This window comes from Eumetopias jubatus, unplaced genomic scaffold (genome assembly GCF_037043125.1).
Source record: "Eumetopias jubatus isolate StellerSeaLion01/CBP00866 unplaced genomic scaffold, mEumJub1_p1.0 scaffold_15, whole genome shotgun sequence".
In the NCBI taxonomy this organism is placed as follows: Eukaryota; Metazoa; Chordata; class Mammalia; order Carnivora; family Otariidae; genus Eumetopias; species Eumetopias jubatus.
In genome coordinates, this window is record NW_028274821.1 from 9,177,128 (window position 1) to 9,196,608 (window position 19,481).

Sequence of the window (19,481 nt, forward strand, 5' to 3'; positions counted from 1 at the left end):
CAAGCGCGACTGCCAAAAATAAGGGAGAAAAAAAAAAAAAGAACCGTCGAAGTCAAGAATATTTCAAAGGCAGGAGTATTTCAACTCAGTTTTTATACTGTAATTATTAAAATTCTGATTTCCCAGAACCTTCTGTATACTTCCTTTTTAACGAAGCAGTGCAGGTGCTGGAGACCTGCAGTGATCTGGTCCCTGATGCCCTAGCTCATGCGCCATGGCAAGTAGGCCCCACCACGACCACATGCTTCAGCCACAACATGGAACAGTGGGGCCTACAGTTTGGCTCCTTTTCCTTCCTGCTCAGGTCAATTGCTCCCACTGGGGTGAAATCCTGTCCATTTAGAAAAGTTATTTACATGCAGTGAACAGGGCAGAAAATGTCCTCACCCCTAAAAATAGCTCTGTAAGAACCAGAGTGTCAGGATAAAAGCCAGGATTTACATTGTCAGGATAGAAGCCAGAAAGGAAAAATGCAGATCTATGTAGCAGAACCAAAGTCAGTGCTTTTTACAAAGAAAATATTTTGAGAGCATCTCCCTCTTCAACAGGTACAAATACATTATTTCAATATTTTTCATAGCATCCTCCTGAGGAAACTGGATGTATTCATCATTACCTTCAATTTCATAGCTCCTACCATAACAAGGCAATTCACAGCACTTACCCAAACCCACATAATGAGCCCAAGCTTGCAGTATTTTCTCAATGCTTCAAACCCTTGGTTATAAAATTCCAGATGCTCAGTGCTTGGTGCCAATGAGAATCCATAACCAGGAAATTCACGTTTGTTAATTCTGCTTGTCGAGCTATCAGAACATGTCATTTCAATGTCCACACATATTTCTTTCTTTCTTTCTTTTTCTTTCTTTCTTTCTTTTCTTTCTTTCTTTCTTTCTTTCTTTCTCTTTCTTTCTTTCTTTCTTTCTTTCTTTCTTTCTTTCTTTCTTTCTTTCTCTCTCTCTCTCTCTCTCTCTCTCTCTCTCTTCTTTCTTTCTTTCTTTCTTTCTTTCTCTTTCTTTTCTTTCTTCCTTCCTTCCTTCCTTCCTTTCTTTCTCTTTCTTTCTCTCTCTCTCTCTCTCTCTCCCCCTCCCTCCATTTTTAAAAAGTAGTGTTAGTAGGAGTAGTGCAATCAGGATCAGAATCAAAGTGGAGAGTGCAGACTTACCTCAATGTGCTGAAACATATAGGGGTGGTTGCAGATTTTTCTCAACTGCATGATAGTGTTCATGAGAGTCTTAGCACCTCCCTTTCCCTGAGAACAAGTGGAGAGAGTAAACACAGGACAAACAAATCGTTAATTGAGCAGATACTGCCCATTTATAAAAAGTAAGCTTTTATAGAGAGGGCCATAGGTCTTCCCCGTAACCTACGCCTGCTGGCGCCCAAGGCTCCTGTCACAGAGCAGTTTCTGAGTTACAGATAGAACATCTTTCTCAGGACTAACTTACCCGACAGGAGGGAATCATATCAAGTTGATGGCTTTGTGACATGACTGTCTGTTCCCCGGGATTCTGGGAAGACAGAAGCCTGGAGCAGATGCCCAGGGAGTGACACAGGATTTTAAAACCTTTCAAGGTGCCACCCCACATTTAGGCAGAATATATTCCCTGCAGAATTGACACGAGCAGAGCTAAAAGCAATTTGGGTGATAGGAGCATACTCCATTCTTCCTGCCCCAATGCAGTTTGCAATGAAGAGGTGATGAGATTTCCTTTGGCAGCTACAACAGTTACGGAATAACGCCCAGAAATTGGCTCTAACACATCAGCATTAGCAGGGATGCTTCCTGGGAGGATCTGACGTCACGGCTGCGAGAAGACAGACAGACAACACGCTGAGTTGCATCATCTGCTGAAATGTACCTTCTTATCTTTCTCCGAGCCATCGGTGAGGAGGATCCCTTTGGCTTGCATGTGGCGATAGAGAATTTTCTGCAGCGCAGACATATCACACTTGATCACATATTCAACCTGAGGGAGAAAGAACAGTGAGTACGTAGGAGCAGGAGAGAGAAGGTGTCTGTTCTGAGAACACAGCTGGGACGGGGTAGCGCGCAGCAGTCCTGGAACTCTGTGGGCCCCTCCGTTTCCCCTCCCTGGATTCGAGGAGTGGAGGGTGGGATGGGGGTGGTGGTGGAGACCGCCGTCATCGCTGCTAATGGTACCATTATGGGGGAGGGACCTGCCAAAGGGTGTACGTGATTGAGGCTAGGGTCACGTTATCTGAAATTTCTTGACTTGCTCCATATTTGAGAGAGAGAGAGAGAGAGGAGCTCACAAACTGTTCAAACACAAAAAAGCTCAATGTAGAGTTTCTTCCTAGTATTTCTTCCACTTCCCCGCTACACCCTCTTTCATATGAACAGAAAAACACCGACTGCCCAATATCCCAAGATTTGCTCTGTAAGACATTTTTTGATTTATTGTTTATTATTATTACTTTTATGATTTTATTATTTATTTGACAGAGAGAGAGAGAGCACAAGTAGGCAGAATGGCAGGCAGATGGAGAAGCAGGCTCCCTGTTGAGCGCAGAGCCCAATGCTGGGCTCAGTCCCAGGACCCTGGAATCATGACCTGAGCCGAAGGCAGCTGCTTAACCGAATGAGCCACCCAGGCGCCCCTGTAGGACAGTTTTTTTAAATGGTCATATGCAGCAACCCCCAGTACTAATCCACAAGTAAGATTTGTAATAGCCCTAGGTTGATTGCCATTAACCTCTGCTTTTCAGAGGCGAGAGAATACTACCTGTGAGGACAGCAGGTGGAGGAGAGGAATTAGTCCAAAACTGGATATGCAACTTTATGACCACCTAAAGAAGGCAAAGCCTCGTGGGCCTCCAGTTGGACTACCCCCCCCCAAAAAATCCGATTTAAAACAGTTAAAGGGAATTCATATGCCCTTGGCTTAGCACACACCTGCAATACTTCTAGCACGTTCTTAATGCATAAAGTCTGCCTTGATTATTTCCCAGTATTATTTTCTTTATTAAAAAAATCCCCAGAATACAAATGTGCAATTTTCATAATAAACGTCAGATAAATGCCTAGAAATCTGCAGAATGTGATTAAAAGTAAATCAGCAAGCTGCCTAATGTTTAATAAACTGATTAAAAATGATCAGGTTATTTTCAGCTCTGAGGGCCAGGGCGAGGAGGTCACAGATGAAGAGAAGTTGAATATTCATTCAATTGCAGCTTCAGAAGGAACCTGTCAGGCCAGATGGAACTGCAATTAATAGCCTTTCGCCACTTGTTTTGATGCACCAAAGAGGACTGGAGAAAGGCTGGCTCCTTTGCAGAAAAGTTAAGAAAAGCAGCTGACCTTTCATATACTTGTTTTTGTTTTTAACGACCTTGGCCAGAGGGGGAAAAACAGAAATCTCCAAGTTTAATCAATAAGAATGCACTTGCTACAGGCTTTCTGTTTTAGATGCCTGATCATGTCCTATTTTTAAAATACTTTGACTTTTTCGAGAGACCTTCACTCTCAAAATGAAATCTGATCACGGCAAAGAAAAGTGTTAGACAACTTCAGACTGCAACCAGTAGGAGCATAAAAATGGCACCAAGGCGGGTGCCTGGGTGGCTCAGTTAGTTAAGACTCTTGATTTTGGCTCAGGTCATGATCTCACGGTCATGAGATCAAGCCCTGCCTGCATCGGGCTCTGTGCTCGGCATGGAGTCTGCAGGAGATTCTCTCTCCCTCTCCTTCTGCCCCTCCGTCGCTCTAAAATAAGTCAATCAATCTTAAAAAAAAAAAAAAAAAAAGGCACCAAGGGCTAATATCACTGAGCTCTTTCTGTGGACCAGGACCTACACAGAGTGCTTTATGTGCCTTCTTTCATTTATCACACAAGAGCTCCAGGAGAGGGTCACATGCCGTGCCTGCATTTTATACAGAACCTGAGCGTCAGAAGTTCAACAGACAGGCTCGAAGTGATAGGGGTATTTAATGGTGCAGTTAGGACTGGAAGCCGAGTCTGCTCTTCTAAGCTCTATGCTGAGGATGACCAAGGAGATGTTCAGGCTTTCCCATGTTCATCGCCATCGGGGATTCTCTGCAGGAAGGGATGGCCACCGCTCGCTTTTAAGTGCTTTAGGGCTCAGCAGATACAGAATTAGGGACGGCACCCTCAACCCACCAGCTACTGCTGACTGCTAAGCGTTTTGGGAAGCAGGAGGCGAGTACTATGATGCCATGCAGACAGGGATGCCAAACCCATCTGTGGCACTCCAGTCAGCTAAGAGCGGCGAACCCATCCCGAGGACCCAACAGCTGCTCGAAGATGGGGAAGTCTCCCTAACCCTCCTCCCTTCGCCATTAGGGGATTCCAGAAGCTGGTGTGATCCACGTGATTGAAATCACTGTCATAAGCGTCAAAACTGTGTTTGACGTTTGCTCCCTGTGCCTTCTCAGGCAACTCCGAGCTCTGTTTGACTTTACACTTTTCTCTAGGCCTGGGGTTGGGTGGGGGGGGGGGCGACTCTTAATGCCTCCTTCCTAATTCCTACTCTACCTTGAGGGCTTCTTAAAATGTCTTCCCCAATCACCTTAGGTACCAGCCAAAGTCAATTAATTTCTCTCAAAGAAGTGGTTATTAAGCTTTTTCAGTGGCATCCCCTTACCAGGAAGACACGCTAGAGCACATCTTCCCAATACACGCCCATAGATTTCTTTATGAATTATGTGTATGCACTAACGTTAATGTCTACAGACACATGGGACTTTTAGGGTATGGTCGTCAAGGTTAAAGGCCACTGATTTATTCCAAGGGGCCAATTTGATGACATCTAATTATTTTTGGCTAATTCCTATGAGATGGCTGATAAAAACCCATACCAGGAACAGGAGAAGAGACAGGACTTCCTTTTTCTCCCTATGTCCCTAGGCTCACATTCTTCTTGTGTTCAACCTGCTATCCTTTGCAGAATCTTCGTAAGCCCTTTGTCCATGCTGGGGGCTGGGAATGTCGGTCTAGTGAAAATCAGATCCTCCCACATCCTCTGGTCTGGACACAGGGTATTAATTCCACACTGTCTCACCATAGGCAGGAAGTGCAGGAGTGGGGCTGTGAGGGTGGGCGGGCGGTCAGGTGCCCTGGTGGGGGTGCTTCCCATCACGCTCCCCCTGGGATGACCTCCCCAGTCCAACCCAGGCGCATGACGGACTTTCCGATCCCACACCACGTGGGTACCAGTGTCAGTCTGTATGGTAGAGGTCAATGAAGCTTAATTTTTTATTTTTAGAATATAAACGGAAGTTCTAAAAATCTTGTTTCTGTATTCCAAGGGAGTACTAGTAGACAACCCTGCCCAAATACACAACCGTCCCCCCGCCCCCCGCCCAAGGGTGTGTTCTGAAGACCCCTGCCCTAAAGGGCTTGAATGCTTGCATTATTCATCTGGATGGGGTGCATGAGGTGACCTTTCAGCATCACGCCCTTGTCTAAGGTGAGTAGGCTGTGTCACCCCACCCCATCTGCTGACCTGTCACACCGTGCCTGTTTCTGGGGTGACTCCTGCACCTTCCACCCAGGCCATACACATGGCAGGCAGCCAACCAGAGCTAGGTACTGAGAAAAGGACAGACTGAACAGTTATAAAGTAGACATACCCAGAGATCGCCAGGGACCAAGGGAGAGAAGTTTCTATGGTAATCATGCCCTCTAAACTCTGCTGGGTCTGAGTTCACCCCTGGAGATGTGATGGTACCTGATGATGGCATGAATGAAGTTCCTCAAAATATGCTGACACTGCAGGAAATGAAATTTGTGCCCCTTTCAGAGGGGGGAGTCCCCCCGATGAGTGAGGCTGGTGAGCCCCTGGGGCTATTTTTGCTCAAGTTGTATGTAAAACTGAGGTGCTGACCTCACACCCAGGGTAATTCTCACCTAAGAATTCTTACTTTAGTAAGTGATCAAACTGGTCCCATAAGGAGCCACATCAGGTGTTCATATTGGCCCAGAGTCTCCTCCACCGACCCCCAGAGAAGGATTCAGGCGTTATTCGTGGTTTCTGCCTGAATACTATTCTTCACTTACAACATCCTTTCCAAAAGGATGCATTATTGGAACAGTGCACCCAGACTACAGGGTGTGATACGTTACCACTTTCTGAACTGAGACTTCCAAACAATAAGATTACATACTTCAAAGTCCCAGGGTCTGGAATCTATGGTGCGAGGGAGGAACGAAGTAATGATTAATTACATCAAGCATTCTAAATGTTTATATCATGAATGTACAAGTTGCCCATCTTGGCGAAGCTGATTTGTTGCTTCATGCAGATTAAATCAAAATTAGGGTCGATTTTAGGTAGGTCAACCTCTAGTTAACCTCCGACATTGTATACATATTTTAGCGTATTTAGACGTCAATATATATATATATACACAGCTGTCTGAAAGTATAGTTGGCTCTTGATTATCTATAAATTAACATAGTGGACAGTCAGCATAGACAACCCCAAATGGGAGCCAAATCGCAAAATCAATTTTTATTTAGTTTACATTAGGTTTTATATACGTCCTTTCGTATGAGCTGCCATTCTTTCCTGAGTATAGGGAATGGATTTTATGCTGCAGCTTGGTGGTGTCGGGTGTACTGGGGGGAATGGTACCCTCCCTTGCTCATTAGGTGTGTCACTAGACTCATGATATTATTAAATACTCATCAATGAAAACTCATTTTTATCAAATAGTCATCTATGAAAACTTTTTGCTATGAAGTAGAGCTGTCCTTATCAAAATTTTGACCCTGACATGCCTGCTTTGGTTTCATCTGAGCTCAGTCCAGGATAATAGACAGAATGACTGTTTAGTACACACAAAATACATTTCCTATTTTTAAGAGTTTTTCAGGCTTAACACTCAACAATAAGAAAAGAAATGACCCAATTAAAAAACAAACAAACAGGCAAAAGATTTGAGCACCGTTTCATCCAAGAAGACATATGGATAAAAAGATGCAATAAAAAGATGCCCAACATCAGTGGACATCAGAAAGATACAAATTTATTACACAATACCAGTGCACACCTGTTGAAATAGCTAAAAATGTCAAGAAAACGGACGGCACCCGATGAGGACGGATGGGAACGTGGAGGAAACGCAAGGCTCAGACATTGCTGGAGCAAATGCACAATGGTTCCAGAAGTTTCCTATAAAGCTACGTGTGAACCTACCATAGGACCCGGCAAGCCTGCCCCTGGGTCTTTACTCCAGTGAAAAGAAAACCTATGCACCATGTGTCCAGCAGATGCATCCATAATTGTCAGAAACCAGAGACAACCCAACCATCCCCTCCACTGAATGGACAGACCCACTATGGCGCGTCCATAGATCAGAATACTAACTCAACAGTAAAAATGAGACAACCATAGATATGGGCAACAACTTGGATGGAGCTCAAACACGTTACACTGAGTGAAAAAATCCAGATGCAAAGGTGTGATGATGAGACATGATGTCTGACTCCATCCCTGTGACATTCTGGAAAAGGTGGAGCTATAGGGATGGAGAACAGATCAGTGGTCGCATGAGGGCAAGGGTTAGGGAGAGGATCTGACCAAAAACAGGCAGCACCAGGGACTTTGGGGGGGGTGGTACTAGGAGGGAGAACTGTTCTGCATTTTGACTGTGCGTGTGGTTCACATAACTCTGCATTTGTCAAAGCCCACAGAACTTTATACCCCAGAGTGGATTTTATATGTAAATTTAGAAATAAAATTAAAAAACACTCCCCTAACTGGTGACTTTTCATGAGAGCATCTGAGAATTCCTGCTGTGGAACAGTTGGCCTTTGTCCTGCCATCAGCCAGAATCCCTGCCCAGCTCTTTATAGAGGCTGAGAAAGACATCCGCGTTGTTCGTGGCTGTAAGCCGATGGTGGCGGAGGGAAGCTCCTTACACCCCAAGGACAACACTTCAATGGCCAATTTCCCTCAGGTAAAAAATCCTAACAAGACAGAAAAAGTAGAGAGGGAACACAGACCAAACCACATCAACAGCTACCTATGCGTGCAAAGTGATGAGTTCCCTGACTCCCCTGGAAAGGTTGATGAGCACAGAGCCTGAGGTGAACAGAAAAGGGAACTAGAAGTCAGAGTAACAGGAGTTGATGCTAAGGAGTATGGTGGCAGTGACTGTCACCAGTGGAGAGCCTACCGCATGCCAGGCTTCGACTCATGGGTCCTACATCCATTTAATCTCCAGTGATTCTGTGAGGCAGGTAGTATTTCTTTGCCAGTTCACTGATGAGCTGGATTAACTGACCGACATGACAAGGTTAGTAAGAGAGAGGGCCCCGTGTCTGCCGTGACAGGCAGAGCCCATGATTTCTACTCAACCGAGCTGCCTCCATAAAAGGGAGCTTAGCCGTAGATCATATACCGCATACGGGGCAGTTAACGTACCTCAAATAATACTCTGGGTATTAAAGAGTCTAAGTGTGCTTTATGCAGGAGACACGCACTCTATAATCTAATCCTATTTTTTTTTTTTTTAAGTTTGCCAAGACTCAGGAAGCTCTTCTGTGGAAGGAACAGTGAAATAAATATTTTAGTAAAGCCAAGAATTCCTTTTTGATACAACTGATCACCCCATAACCCTTATGCTGGGCAAGTCTGGATTTTTATAGAATGTATTTTCTTCAAACAGGGCATATTTCCAACTTGTGATGTGCTTTTTAAAAAATCTATCTATTTTAGCCAGTCCTGGAAATTAAGAAAGATGAAGAAGTTTTATAGAATGACTACATGAAGGACTTTGGTTAATTACCTTTGATTTTATACCTCTGCTAAAGAAACAGAAAGCCTAGGACACGTTAAAATCGTTAACATCCACCTCTATACCTTGCAGGATCTCTTGCTGGGAAGTAGTCCAAGGCGGCCAAATGACCACTGGACCCATTCCCCAGTTTATTCAGTAACCAAGGTCCACGTTGAACAGTAAGGGGGTTACCCAAAGATGCCAAGACCATAGGAAGTCAAAAAGATATCAACAGCATTTCAATCCCCAAGATGCATTCACTAGCAAAATAAAACATTTCAATACTTAGGCTTCTGCTGGGATAAGCATGATATAAGAACTGTACTTAAGTTTAATTTCTTCCCCCTGACTGTTAATGAATAGGGGAATCTGGAACAAAATTCTCTCTTAATAAGATGATCAACTTTGTATGCTCTCTTGTCGGCTCCCACTTAAGAGATGAATAGCACGAACCAATCTGTACAAAAAACCAGAAGTCATCACAGAGAAGAAAACACAATGACGCAAAATACACATTTCAGAACTGGCTCATCTACAGAGAAAACTCAAGTCCAAATACCCCTCCTGTACCAAGCAGTATACAATGCCAAACAACCTATCTTCAAGAGAATAAAATTTAGAACTCAGAAGTGTGTGGTTCCAAAATATGATCAGGAACATATTGAACTAATACCCGAAGCAAACCAAAAAATGTGGAGTGAAAGGCTCAAAAGACATTCTCAAGCACTGAGAAGTCAGGGTGCAAGACACCATCTGAAAAATACCTGCGTAAAATACTCATAGGAACTTAATTTTTATGGTGCAGGACAAAAGCCATGTCCAAGAATAATTAGGTGACATGTCTGCAGTTTGCAGGAACTCTGTTTTTCACTTATTGCCCGAAGAGTGACATCACAAGCATCACAAGCATTAAATAAATGTCTAGGAAATCTGGTAAATGTTTATGAGGCCTTTTGATGATGATGCAAGTCCCAAACTCATATCCTTGTTTGACTCACTAGCAGATCAATTTGGTGGCAGCTGCAAGAATGAACTTCACGAGGTTAATAACTTAAAAAAAAATCTAAGCTTAAAATATGATGTTAAACTAATATAACGTTGAGTTGATGTAAGTGAAAGGGAAAATGTCAGGAGACTCGATGAATGTGGTAATTTTATAAAAGCTGGCCCCAAAGCTTTAGGGAGACCAGGCTGAAAAATATTGAAATTTCCCTTCTCCCTCTCTCTCTCTACATTAAAACCTCTAGCTTTTGTCAAACAAAAATGTCCTGTATGATATTTCCAAGATACCTGGGACTAAAATATGAGCCTGCTGTTTTAAAAACACAATTTCAGACGCAGGTACTTGGGAGATCGGCAAGGAAAGAAACCACGGCTTTTGAATTTTGCAACGTACTTTTTCTGGCAGCTGGGACTCAACTTCTTTCTTTAGCCTCCTCAGTAAAAATGGTCTCAACACCTTATGTAGACGCCTGATGATCAATATAGTTTCTTCTTCATTTAAGTCCACCTAGGAGAGAACCTCAGATGAGTCGTACTTTTTTTTTTTTTAATGATGTTTCATGAAATAACGCTTTAGGGTTACATTTATTAATTTGTTGTGATATGTGACTGAAATTTTGTGTCCCTGAAGGCCAGGTCCTTACCTGTTATGCACGCCTCAGAATCCTCCCCCGGGGCCAGGTGGTAATAAAATGGCCTCTAAATGGGTGTCTTTGTCCTAACGCAGAGTTCCATGGAACAGGGGCCCGAGCCACCAGTCCCCCAGCTCAGAATTTTTTTTGGATAGGACTGCAACAAAGTCTTACTGAAGACTGAGACAGAACCCAAGTAAAGGAGCAATAGTGCACGTGTGCTTACTCAAAGTCGAAGCCTTAAGTCAGGCTCCCAACTTGGATTGTCTCAGATGCAGAAACACCCTCAGGCGACAAGGTCAGAACATGAAAAGAAGAAGAGAGTAGACCCAGCGGATAGTGGTGGGTTTCCAAGCCCCGCTACCTCACCACTCTTCCTTGCCTCCGCCCTGATCTTGGTCAGTCCTCTTTATACAGAACCTTCTCTAGCACCTGTGTCACCTTTCTCTATGAACCTCTAGGGGGCAGACTTGATTGACATTACTTTCTACAAATGGGCAAGCCAATGAATTACTGACAAAAGGCAAAGGTCCCTATAATGTACTTCAAAATTAAAGTGCTGAATAGTTCCAACATAAATGTCCCCAAAGCCTTCTAAGTGGCTTTTCATTCCCACAGTTAAGAAACCACTAATCAAAAGGACAGGTACCCATTCCTCTTCCTTGCAATGGCCCGTGACTTCCTTTCATAAATGAGCTCCAAGAGAAGACAGATGGTGGAAGGAATGATAATAAGAAATTTGAAAATGGCTACTCCGGGATTTGAGGAGTATTAATGTAGATACAAAATGGAGGCTCACACTGAAACTGGAAAAAAAATGTGTGCAGAAAACTACTGTGAGCTAGTTCAGTTTCACACACAGACTCTTCATGGGGAAACAGTTAAAAGAGAAGCCCAAGTTTACAACAAGGAGATAGTTTGCTTTTTAAGGTTTGTGTTAGGTTGGTTCGGTGGATCTGGTTAAACTCATTCAACAAATATCTCTCCATTCATCCTCCCTGTAGCCCATACAGACAAGGATTCCATCAATCAGGATCATTCTCTAGTGGCCTGATTAATCTGTCAGCAAGTGATCAAGGACCCTAGAACCTAGGACCCTTAGACCCATCATCAGATCCATTTCCTTAGCGCAGCAAACAACCCTGGAAAGAGAACACACACACCCACTGATGAGTTTTGTAAAGTAAGCGACATTGTCAACTACCCTCCAGGTTCTCTGGGCTCTAACATTCTCAGCTTTGGGTTCTTCACATTCGTTTCATTGCCATGCAGTGGAAAATGCAAAAGTTAGGCCAGTACCCTTTCTCCAGTCATGGCAAATGGAGCGTTAAACCACTGTTCAAATGTGCTGCAGCTCTTGAAAATGGTGGGGAGGAGGAAGTTAAGGAGGGCCCAGAGTTCTGGAAGCTTATTCTGCAGTGGGGTCCCAGTCAGGAGGATCCTTCTGGGGGCCACATAGTGAGTGTTCAAGACCTGAGTCAGCTTGCAGTGGTGATTCTTCATTCGGTGGCCTTCATCCACGATCATGTATTTCCACCGAATCTGTAACACAAGAGGAAGGACCAACGGGCGAGGCGGTGAGCAAGGGAAAATACAACCACTTCCAACAGGCAAGCCGTGGTGTGGAACACCAAGGAATTCAGACTTTGTGTATAATATGGTGTGATTCTCCTTCGGATTAAAAAAAAAAAAGTCTCAACGGTCTGGTTCCCATACTTGATAGATGATGTAACACATCACGTGGTAATGGGATGTCAGAGCAAACAGTGTTGCTTAGGGGCCATGTGATTCCAAATTGCTCTTGCCAAAGAGGGGAACTTGGGCCCAGAATGAAATGGTTGGGCCAGGACGAGCTCCTGTGTCTCCCCAACCAATACGCCTTCTATCAATGCCAGACCATGACGGCTATCCCCGATTTAGTGCTCATGCTGCCTCAGCTCATAGCAAGGAGAGAAGAGAGCTCTCCACTCAAGGCAGAAATCAATGACCGATTTTCCAAGATGGCGTCAGTAGGTGCTTATAGCTTCATGCCCTCACTTCTGTTGTTATATTGTTAGGGCTTGGCTCAGCTCAGGGTTCTTTTTTCTTCTTAATTTGAATGAGCTGCTAACATTTAAAAGTTGCAATATTTCACATAAAAATCTGAATGTCCAGCTTCTCTTAAAAAAGTAAGATCTGGCAACCTGGAGTCTCTGGGTTCAGACCTACTCCTTAACCTGCCAGGTCCTTACCTGCCAAGTCTAGGATCACTGCTTTGAGACATCTACAGTGCAAGGGTATACTCACTGCCAGTGAAGACAATGCTAAAATATCATTCCTCTATTTTTGCCAGAACTTTGGAATTAAACACAATCTCCTTTCCCAGCATGACTACCGTGTGAAAAATAAAAAAGAGCCATATGACACAATCTTCCCTCCTAAGTCCGCACGCAGGTCTCTTCCTCTCTCATAACTTACCCTCCAGCCCTCTTCAAGGTCACTGGTCTCAGTTTCTTCAAGTGAGAACAATGTGGAATGTCCCACTAAGCCTATTCATTCCCTACAAAACAGTGGCAATGGCCAAGAAAAGCATCTGGTGCTCAGATGTCCCCGGATCCTGCTCCAAAGCTCCCAGAGAGGAGGCAGACGAGCAAAGTATTCTAGATGGTCCCTGCCCTCCTCATCGGAAGTGACAGTAAGTCGGGGCAGAAGGAACATAAAATCCATCAGTCAGGCTGGGATGTTTGGGTAAAAGAAACTACCAGAGCTTTGGTTTTGTTTTTGTTATTTTACTCTTCCTCCACGATTTCTAAGAAAAGTGTCCATGAGAATGAAGTTGTACAGACAACTACCCCAAGCTTACCAATAGCACGAAAAGAGGCCAGCAGATACAAACGTATTTAAGTAAGCAGTCGAAATCTACTTTCCTAATTTAGCTAATGACCTAATAAACAAGGAATCAGAGAGGACTTCGATTCTGCTAATCTACTCATTTACCCATTAGGTCTTCTGCTTGGACAAAATATCACTACCCCTTCTATAGCTTTATTCCTCCAGCAACAAATAAAAGCAACTCATCTCATTACCAGGCTTTGGTAAGTTCTGGTGAGTTCTGAAATACATATGCAGAAGACGTGATAGGACTTTTTTTTTTCTTTTTTTTAAAGGATCTCCGATGTTACGAACACATTCCCGGAGTCCTACTGAAAACGTGTCATTTCTGACCCTGCCAAATTCCTCTCGGAGAATGAGGAACAGGAACACAGGCTTATGGCCATTGCCATCTCAATTACTAAGCCTCCTGTGGGAGCCCCTGAGATGTCAGGCAGGGAACTCTCGGTGCCCAGAGCAAAGGTTTCGTGTGGAGAGAGAAGAGATCCCAGAAACGGGGATTCTGCTCAGTTCTGGCCATCGCTTAGTTTCAGATTATAGCACTTTCCACACTGCAGGGCAGGAGAAATGAAGTTTTCACGTTTGGGCCCAGGAAAGAAGGTATTCTGAGTGAATGCGTTAGGAGGCCAGGTGAGAGAAATCTAAGAACAATTTTCTATCTTCCGGCCTAAGGACAACTTTGGACATACAAATTAGGAGACACATGTGTCTCAGGTAGAGAACAACTCTTCCTCAGCTTCGAGTGAAGAGTCACAGAAACAGCCCAGAGTCATCCAAACAATGACCCGTTATTTTATCAGGGGAAAAAAAAAAAAAAACCTAACCCAGGAACAGCACCAAAGCTACAGCTTGGACAAACGTTCACAGGGAGGAGACGATATGGAGAGGTGCCTACTCGTCTTTGGAGAGACAGAGGCACAAGAGGAATGAAGTCACGCTGCTGACAATAACCCAGGACAACCAAAACAATTATTTCCTCCACAAGCACATTCAGGGCCGTTGGAGAGAAAAGGAGTTGCAGAAGGAGCCCAGGTGAATTTTTTTAAGAGCTGTAAACTCATTAACTACAAGAGGCTCAGTAAGAGAACCAGGATCAACGACATATGCCAAAAAAAACAAACGAAATGAAACAACAACAACAAAAAGCACGCATCAAATTAAAACCCATTCCCAAAATATATCTGACTCTGAGAGAGAGAGAGAGAGAGAGAGGGAGAGAAAGAGAGAGAGAGAGGGAAAAGCCATCTAACGATCAAATTATACCAGTGAGTATAATTAGGGGAATACTTTAGACTCCAGTGCAATGGTCCGTAATTAGAGGTAAAAGAACTTTTTTTTTTTTTTTGAAAACATACCTTTGCAAGAATGTGCTTGTCTTTGATAATGTACTCGTAAGTAGTCAGGAGGACATTGAATTTACCACTCCGTAGCTGGGGGACAAGGGAGCGACGCATGGCAGGCGTACCCTGGATGGAAAGAGAGAGAGATATATGTATTACCCAATGGAAGTAATGTGTGCATTTTGCCTCACTATTCATGGCTTAATGGAGCCCAGACACGTGAGTGCAGATTGCACCTCTATGCATTATCATACACACATCCATTATCCACAAAGAAAGTGCTTGGTGAAATCAGCGCACATCTGGACACTTTTCAGACCCTTACAGGCAGGCTTCCCCTCTGCAAACTGAGGGAGAGGGAACACAGATAAGGAAATTACAGCAGCCTCGAGGTGGCAGAGAACCCGCGGCTCGGCTGAAAGGCTCCCTTTCTATGGGAGCGTGTGGCAGGCAGCCCCGGCGGCCGGGTAATTGCCGAACTTTGCGGGAACAGCGGGTACGGTGGTGGCACGCGGAATGTGCGGTATTTGTCATTTGTATTACTCTCATCAGGAACCTCGCAATATGATAATTAACAATTTTCTTCTGCATTTCACTATCTGAAAGTAATTATGGTTTATTACAGTAATCTTCTTGGGATGATTAACTCACACTGTTTGGTACATGATGTACATGACAAAACTTTACAACCAAATACAGTTCACAGATGTGCATATGGAATGAAGAAAAAAAAAAGAGGGTCTATTTTTTGCTTTTCCACATTTATATATAAATACAGCATTCCAAACCTTGTAAGAAATTTTCACCACAGAAGGAGCCCATTTGTCAAATTCATATGTCCAGTTAGACAGAGTCCTAGAGAACAAAAAAGAAAACATACAGAGAAAAAGACATTGGTATCAAAGTCGGTGGTTAAAAAGATGTTCTTATTCATGCTCAGGCCTCACCTTGAAAGGGGAGAGAGAATATAAAATATCTCAACTACGTATTTCTTTCAACGGTGTGGAAATAAGAGATAAGTGGGAAATAAGCTGCCCCAAAGCATGACAACTGTGTTTGTTGGTTCCTAAGAAATCTCATAAGAAAAAAATAAAATTAAAAAATGCATAAACATTGAGGGGGAAGAAACCCCCTTAATTTCAATATTGAAAACAGCAACTGCCAGAGTGATTTGGGGACTCTTTAAAAACTGGTGATGGGTATTAAAGAGGGCACGTTCTGCATGGAGCACTGGGTGTTATACGCAAACAATGAATCATGGAACACTACATCAAAAACTAATGATGTACTGTATGGTGATTAACATAACATAATGATAAAATAAAAAAAAAACAGCTATATAAGTTCACAGAAAAGTTGAGTCAGGAAAAAGCAAATGACAAAAGCTCATGAAAATTTTAAATAAATCTGTCAAGAGGGAGCAGGGGGAGAGATATGGAATGCCTTTATTTTTTTTTTTAAATCTCTGAAAGCATCACCATAATATAGGGAGTCAGAACATGAAAAATATAGATAAAGAACAAAATAGATCCTCGAAATGAAGATGCAATACGAAGGATAACTAAATACTATGGGTTCAGATAATACAGATTCAGCAGGTCTGCAAATAGTCCTCGTTCAGACAGAATTTGCAAATGCTAAACCAGAATCCCTTTGGTTGGTTTGTTTTGCAAGGTCCAAGTCTGTGTTAGCACTGAGATCGACAAAGGTCTCAGTGAATAGAACTGTGACCTAACACCTGAAGCCAGAGACACTACAGTCCCAGGAGGATGGTATTCCTTCTCTCAGGAGAGGCTGGAAAAGAGGAACCGCCCAGGCTCTGGGAATTGAGTGGAGAACAGGAAGCAGCAGAATCCGGGACGTTAGACTGCCCTCCCAGTTACGACTGTGATATGGATTCTACTTTAAAAGATATGGTCAACGCAGATTTAAGAAGGCATACTTTTTGAATATATGTAACCTTTTGGAAATGGGACAAGGGGAAAAAAAAATCCAAGAATCTTTAAAAAAATAGATATCAAAACCTTTCTGCCCCGTGAGCCGCTTAAGGTGTGATGACAAATAAGTGCGGTGTGCGGGGCGCGGTGCTAAGGGCTGATAAAAATCACTCCGTCCCGTGTTTAAATGGCCATTCAAAAAGGCCGGGGGTGGGAAGCGAAAACCTAAGTCCAGATCAGATGCTCTTTGGTGATCCCACTACATGCGAAAATTCGGCCTTAAATGAAAAACAAGGGCAAGCTACTAACAGGGCAATCTACAACGTACAGAAAGATAAGTATGGAATAAACGACTTTACTTACGAAAGGGGAACAATGATGAGATAGGGGCCATTGAGTCTTTTGTGCTCCATCAGATAAGTGATGAGTGCAATGGTCTGTATGGTCTTCCCTAGCCCCATTTCATCCGCTAAGATCCCGTTCAAATTGTTATTATACAGGGAAACCATCCATTCCAGGCCCTGGAGCTGAAATGAAGAGTAATTGCTTCAATTATCCAAGATCTGCACAGGTAATTAATACTAATACAACTCAAGTGAGGCTGTGACTTCTTAACTCCTCGGTGCTATACGTTGGGTTTCCCACAGTAGGAAAGTGGAGGATGCACCAACACAAAAAGAATTTAAAATATGAGCCTGTAATCATCCCTGCTGCTTGGCAGGTGCTAAGTGTTAATCAGATTTAGAAAATGACGGGCTGCAGCATACTGGTGGGATTTTAAGCAGCTTTGCTGCTCATCCCTACTTAGCATTTCACAGTATATGACATTCCAGAGTTATTATAAATGAAGAAAACCCAAACTAAAATCCATTCCAACCACTCCAAGAACAAAAAGCCAATGTGAGGATTAGAGACAAACAAACCAGAAGGCAGGGTTGGCACACGGATCAGAGATCATTAGACACAGCCTTCTTGGCCATGAAGAGCCTCCCCTGGGGTGGGATCCCTTCCGCGAGAGGAAGCCGGCTGACCAGGGAGCCAGGGGCCCACTGCTGGGCCTGCAGGAGGACATTCCCTGGTGTAGCGAGAGCTCCCGGCGCCTCACACGGAAACTCTGCCGTGGGGGTGCTCCCCAAGGGCAGCGCCGGGGAAGATGACTGCCTGGAAACACGTCCAACATATTTTTAAAGGACGAAAGCCCTGCAACAGAGACGCGGCTTTGTGGAGTTCCTGTGTTAAGTACAAGAGAGGCTGGGGTGAAACCACAAAATTGTTCCAGTTCTTTCTCCCAACCACCAATACCAGTACCACCACCACTGCACAGATGTTGGGTTTAAATGGTAGGAGCAATTCAATATGTTTCTTTATTTATATTATATATATACATATATTTACGTATTATATAATACATATAGCTATTTACACATATTATATATTAGGTATTGCATATAAGTGAACACACGTAAATACACAAATATATAAATATGCATGTCTGCTAAAGTCAATTTAGCTTGCTAATCAAGTCATGCTCAGGGAAATGTTAATTTTGTTTCATGTAAGAACCCAGTGAGTAATTCAATTATTTTCAATATTTATTAAATGATTGTTCTGTGCAAAGGACCATGCAAGGAGGTAGAGCAGACAGATGCCTGGCCGTTATGTAAGATGCATGCCTCCCTTCAGAAGCTTGCAGTCAAAGAGGAGACAAAAGGCATTCACGTATCCACATGTGCCAAAAAGTGGCTGAAAGTACGTGGCATACGTATAGATATGTATAATCTTATTTAAAATTGTTCTGGCACGCGGATTCAGTTGTACCGAGTAGAGATTTTCTTAGGGAAAGCACTGCAATGGTCTGCAGAAATACTTTCATAGGCCACTTGCGGTACCTTGTACCACGCAAGACTCCAAATCATCCTAAAGAATTTTGCAGAAGGACAGCAACACTGAGAGGTGAGAGAAACAGGAAGAGGGGAAGTGACCGGAAATCACAGTGGTGGGCAGGAGGGGCTGCAGGCCTGCAACAGGACCCCAAGACCACCAGACCTTTAGGAAAGTCAACTAAATGCCAGAAACATTTGGACAGTGGTGGTGGGTTTTTATATTTTTTAAATGAAAACTGGCAAAGGGGCTGAATTTTGCATTTGTGTTAAACCCAGATAAAACAGAAGCATAAACTGGCAGCAGAGGAAACTAGAAATTCATGAAAATGGTGGGAGGTGATTCGGGTTTCCCTAGACCATGGAAGTGGAGGGTTTGGATAGGGAACCAAATGTGTGCGGCTTTCCCCGGAAGCAGCAGGAAGACCCCCGCTATGCCAGGGTTACATAACTATTAATGATACACAAACCCGTCAAGCAGCAAGGTGGCAGAAAGCTTACTCATGGACAGGGTGATCCAGGCAGGCCTTGAGCCACAGTTGGAAGCGGTTTGTGAGAAATGGAAAGGATCTCATCGGTCCAATGTGGAAGGTCAGAGTCCAGGAAGGAGGAAGTTGGTGGAGGAAAAGCCCAGAAGGGGACCGACGTGGAGGCCTGCTCAGGAAGTCTACAGCAGCCCAGGAGAGGAAGAAGGGCATGAAGCTCACAGATGGAAATGGGGGAGATAGGTTTGGAAAGGTGGTGAGGACAAGCGATGAGAAAGGCATTGGATCGCAGGAGGTAATCAACGTGGCATTAAAAGTGATTCACCCCCACATCATGGCAGCCAGCACAGTGCCGGGGGTTAAGAGTTTAGGGGAGCCGAGCCCACAAAGTTGGAGAACTTTAAGCATATACTTCCTAAATTACAGGATGTTAATAGGGGATATATGAACATAAAGTTGGGTGGTCAAAGAAATTTGGGAAAGAGGAAGTCATTTTATTTCACTGTAGGACGCTGATATGCAGTCATCGATTGCACGCTATTTTTGCAGAGTCGTGAATGTGCTCAT

The 19,481-nt window shown here is 43.7% G+C and overlaps 1 protein-coding gene across 4 annotated transcripts in view; it reads right to left on the reverse strand.

Annotated features, from left to right (window-relative positions):
- SMARCA2 (SWI/SNF related BAF chromatin remodeling complex subunit ATPase 2) overlaps positions 1 to 19,481 on the reverse strand; it is a 169,616-nt gene that overhangs the window by 88,983 nt on the left and 61,152 nt on the right. For all 4 annotated transcript variants that reach the window (XM_028117307.2, XM_028117303.2, XM_028117304.2 and 1 more), the window contains exons 15-21: positions 16,913 to 17,076; positions 15,401 to 15,467; positions 14,628 to 14,738; positions 11,701 to 11,943; positions 10,164 to 10,277; positions 1,863 to 1,970; positions 1,166 to 1,252 (exon numbers count right to left, since the gene is read on the reverse strand). In XM_028117307.2, coding sequence (XP_027973108.1) covers positions 1,166 to 1,252; positions 1,863 to 1,970; positions 10,164 to 10,277; positions 11,701 to 11,943; positions 14,628 to 14,738; positions 15,401 to 15,467; positions 16,913 to 17,076 — 894 coding nt within the window. The remainder of the gene's footprint in view (positions 1 to 1,165; positions 1,253 to 1,862; positions 1,971 to 10,163; positions 10,278 to 11,700; positions 11,944 to 14,627; positions 14,739 to 15,400; positions 15,468 to 16,912; positions 17,077 to 19,481) is intronic.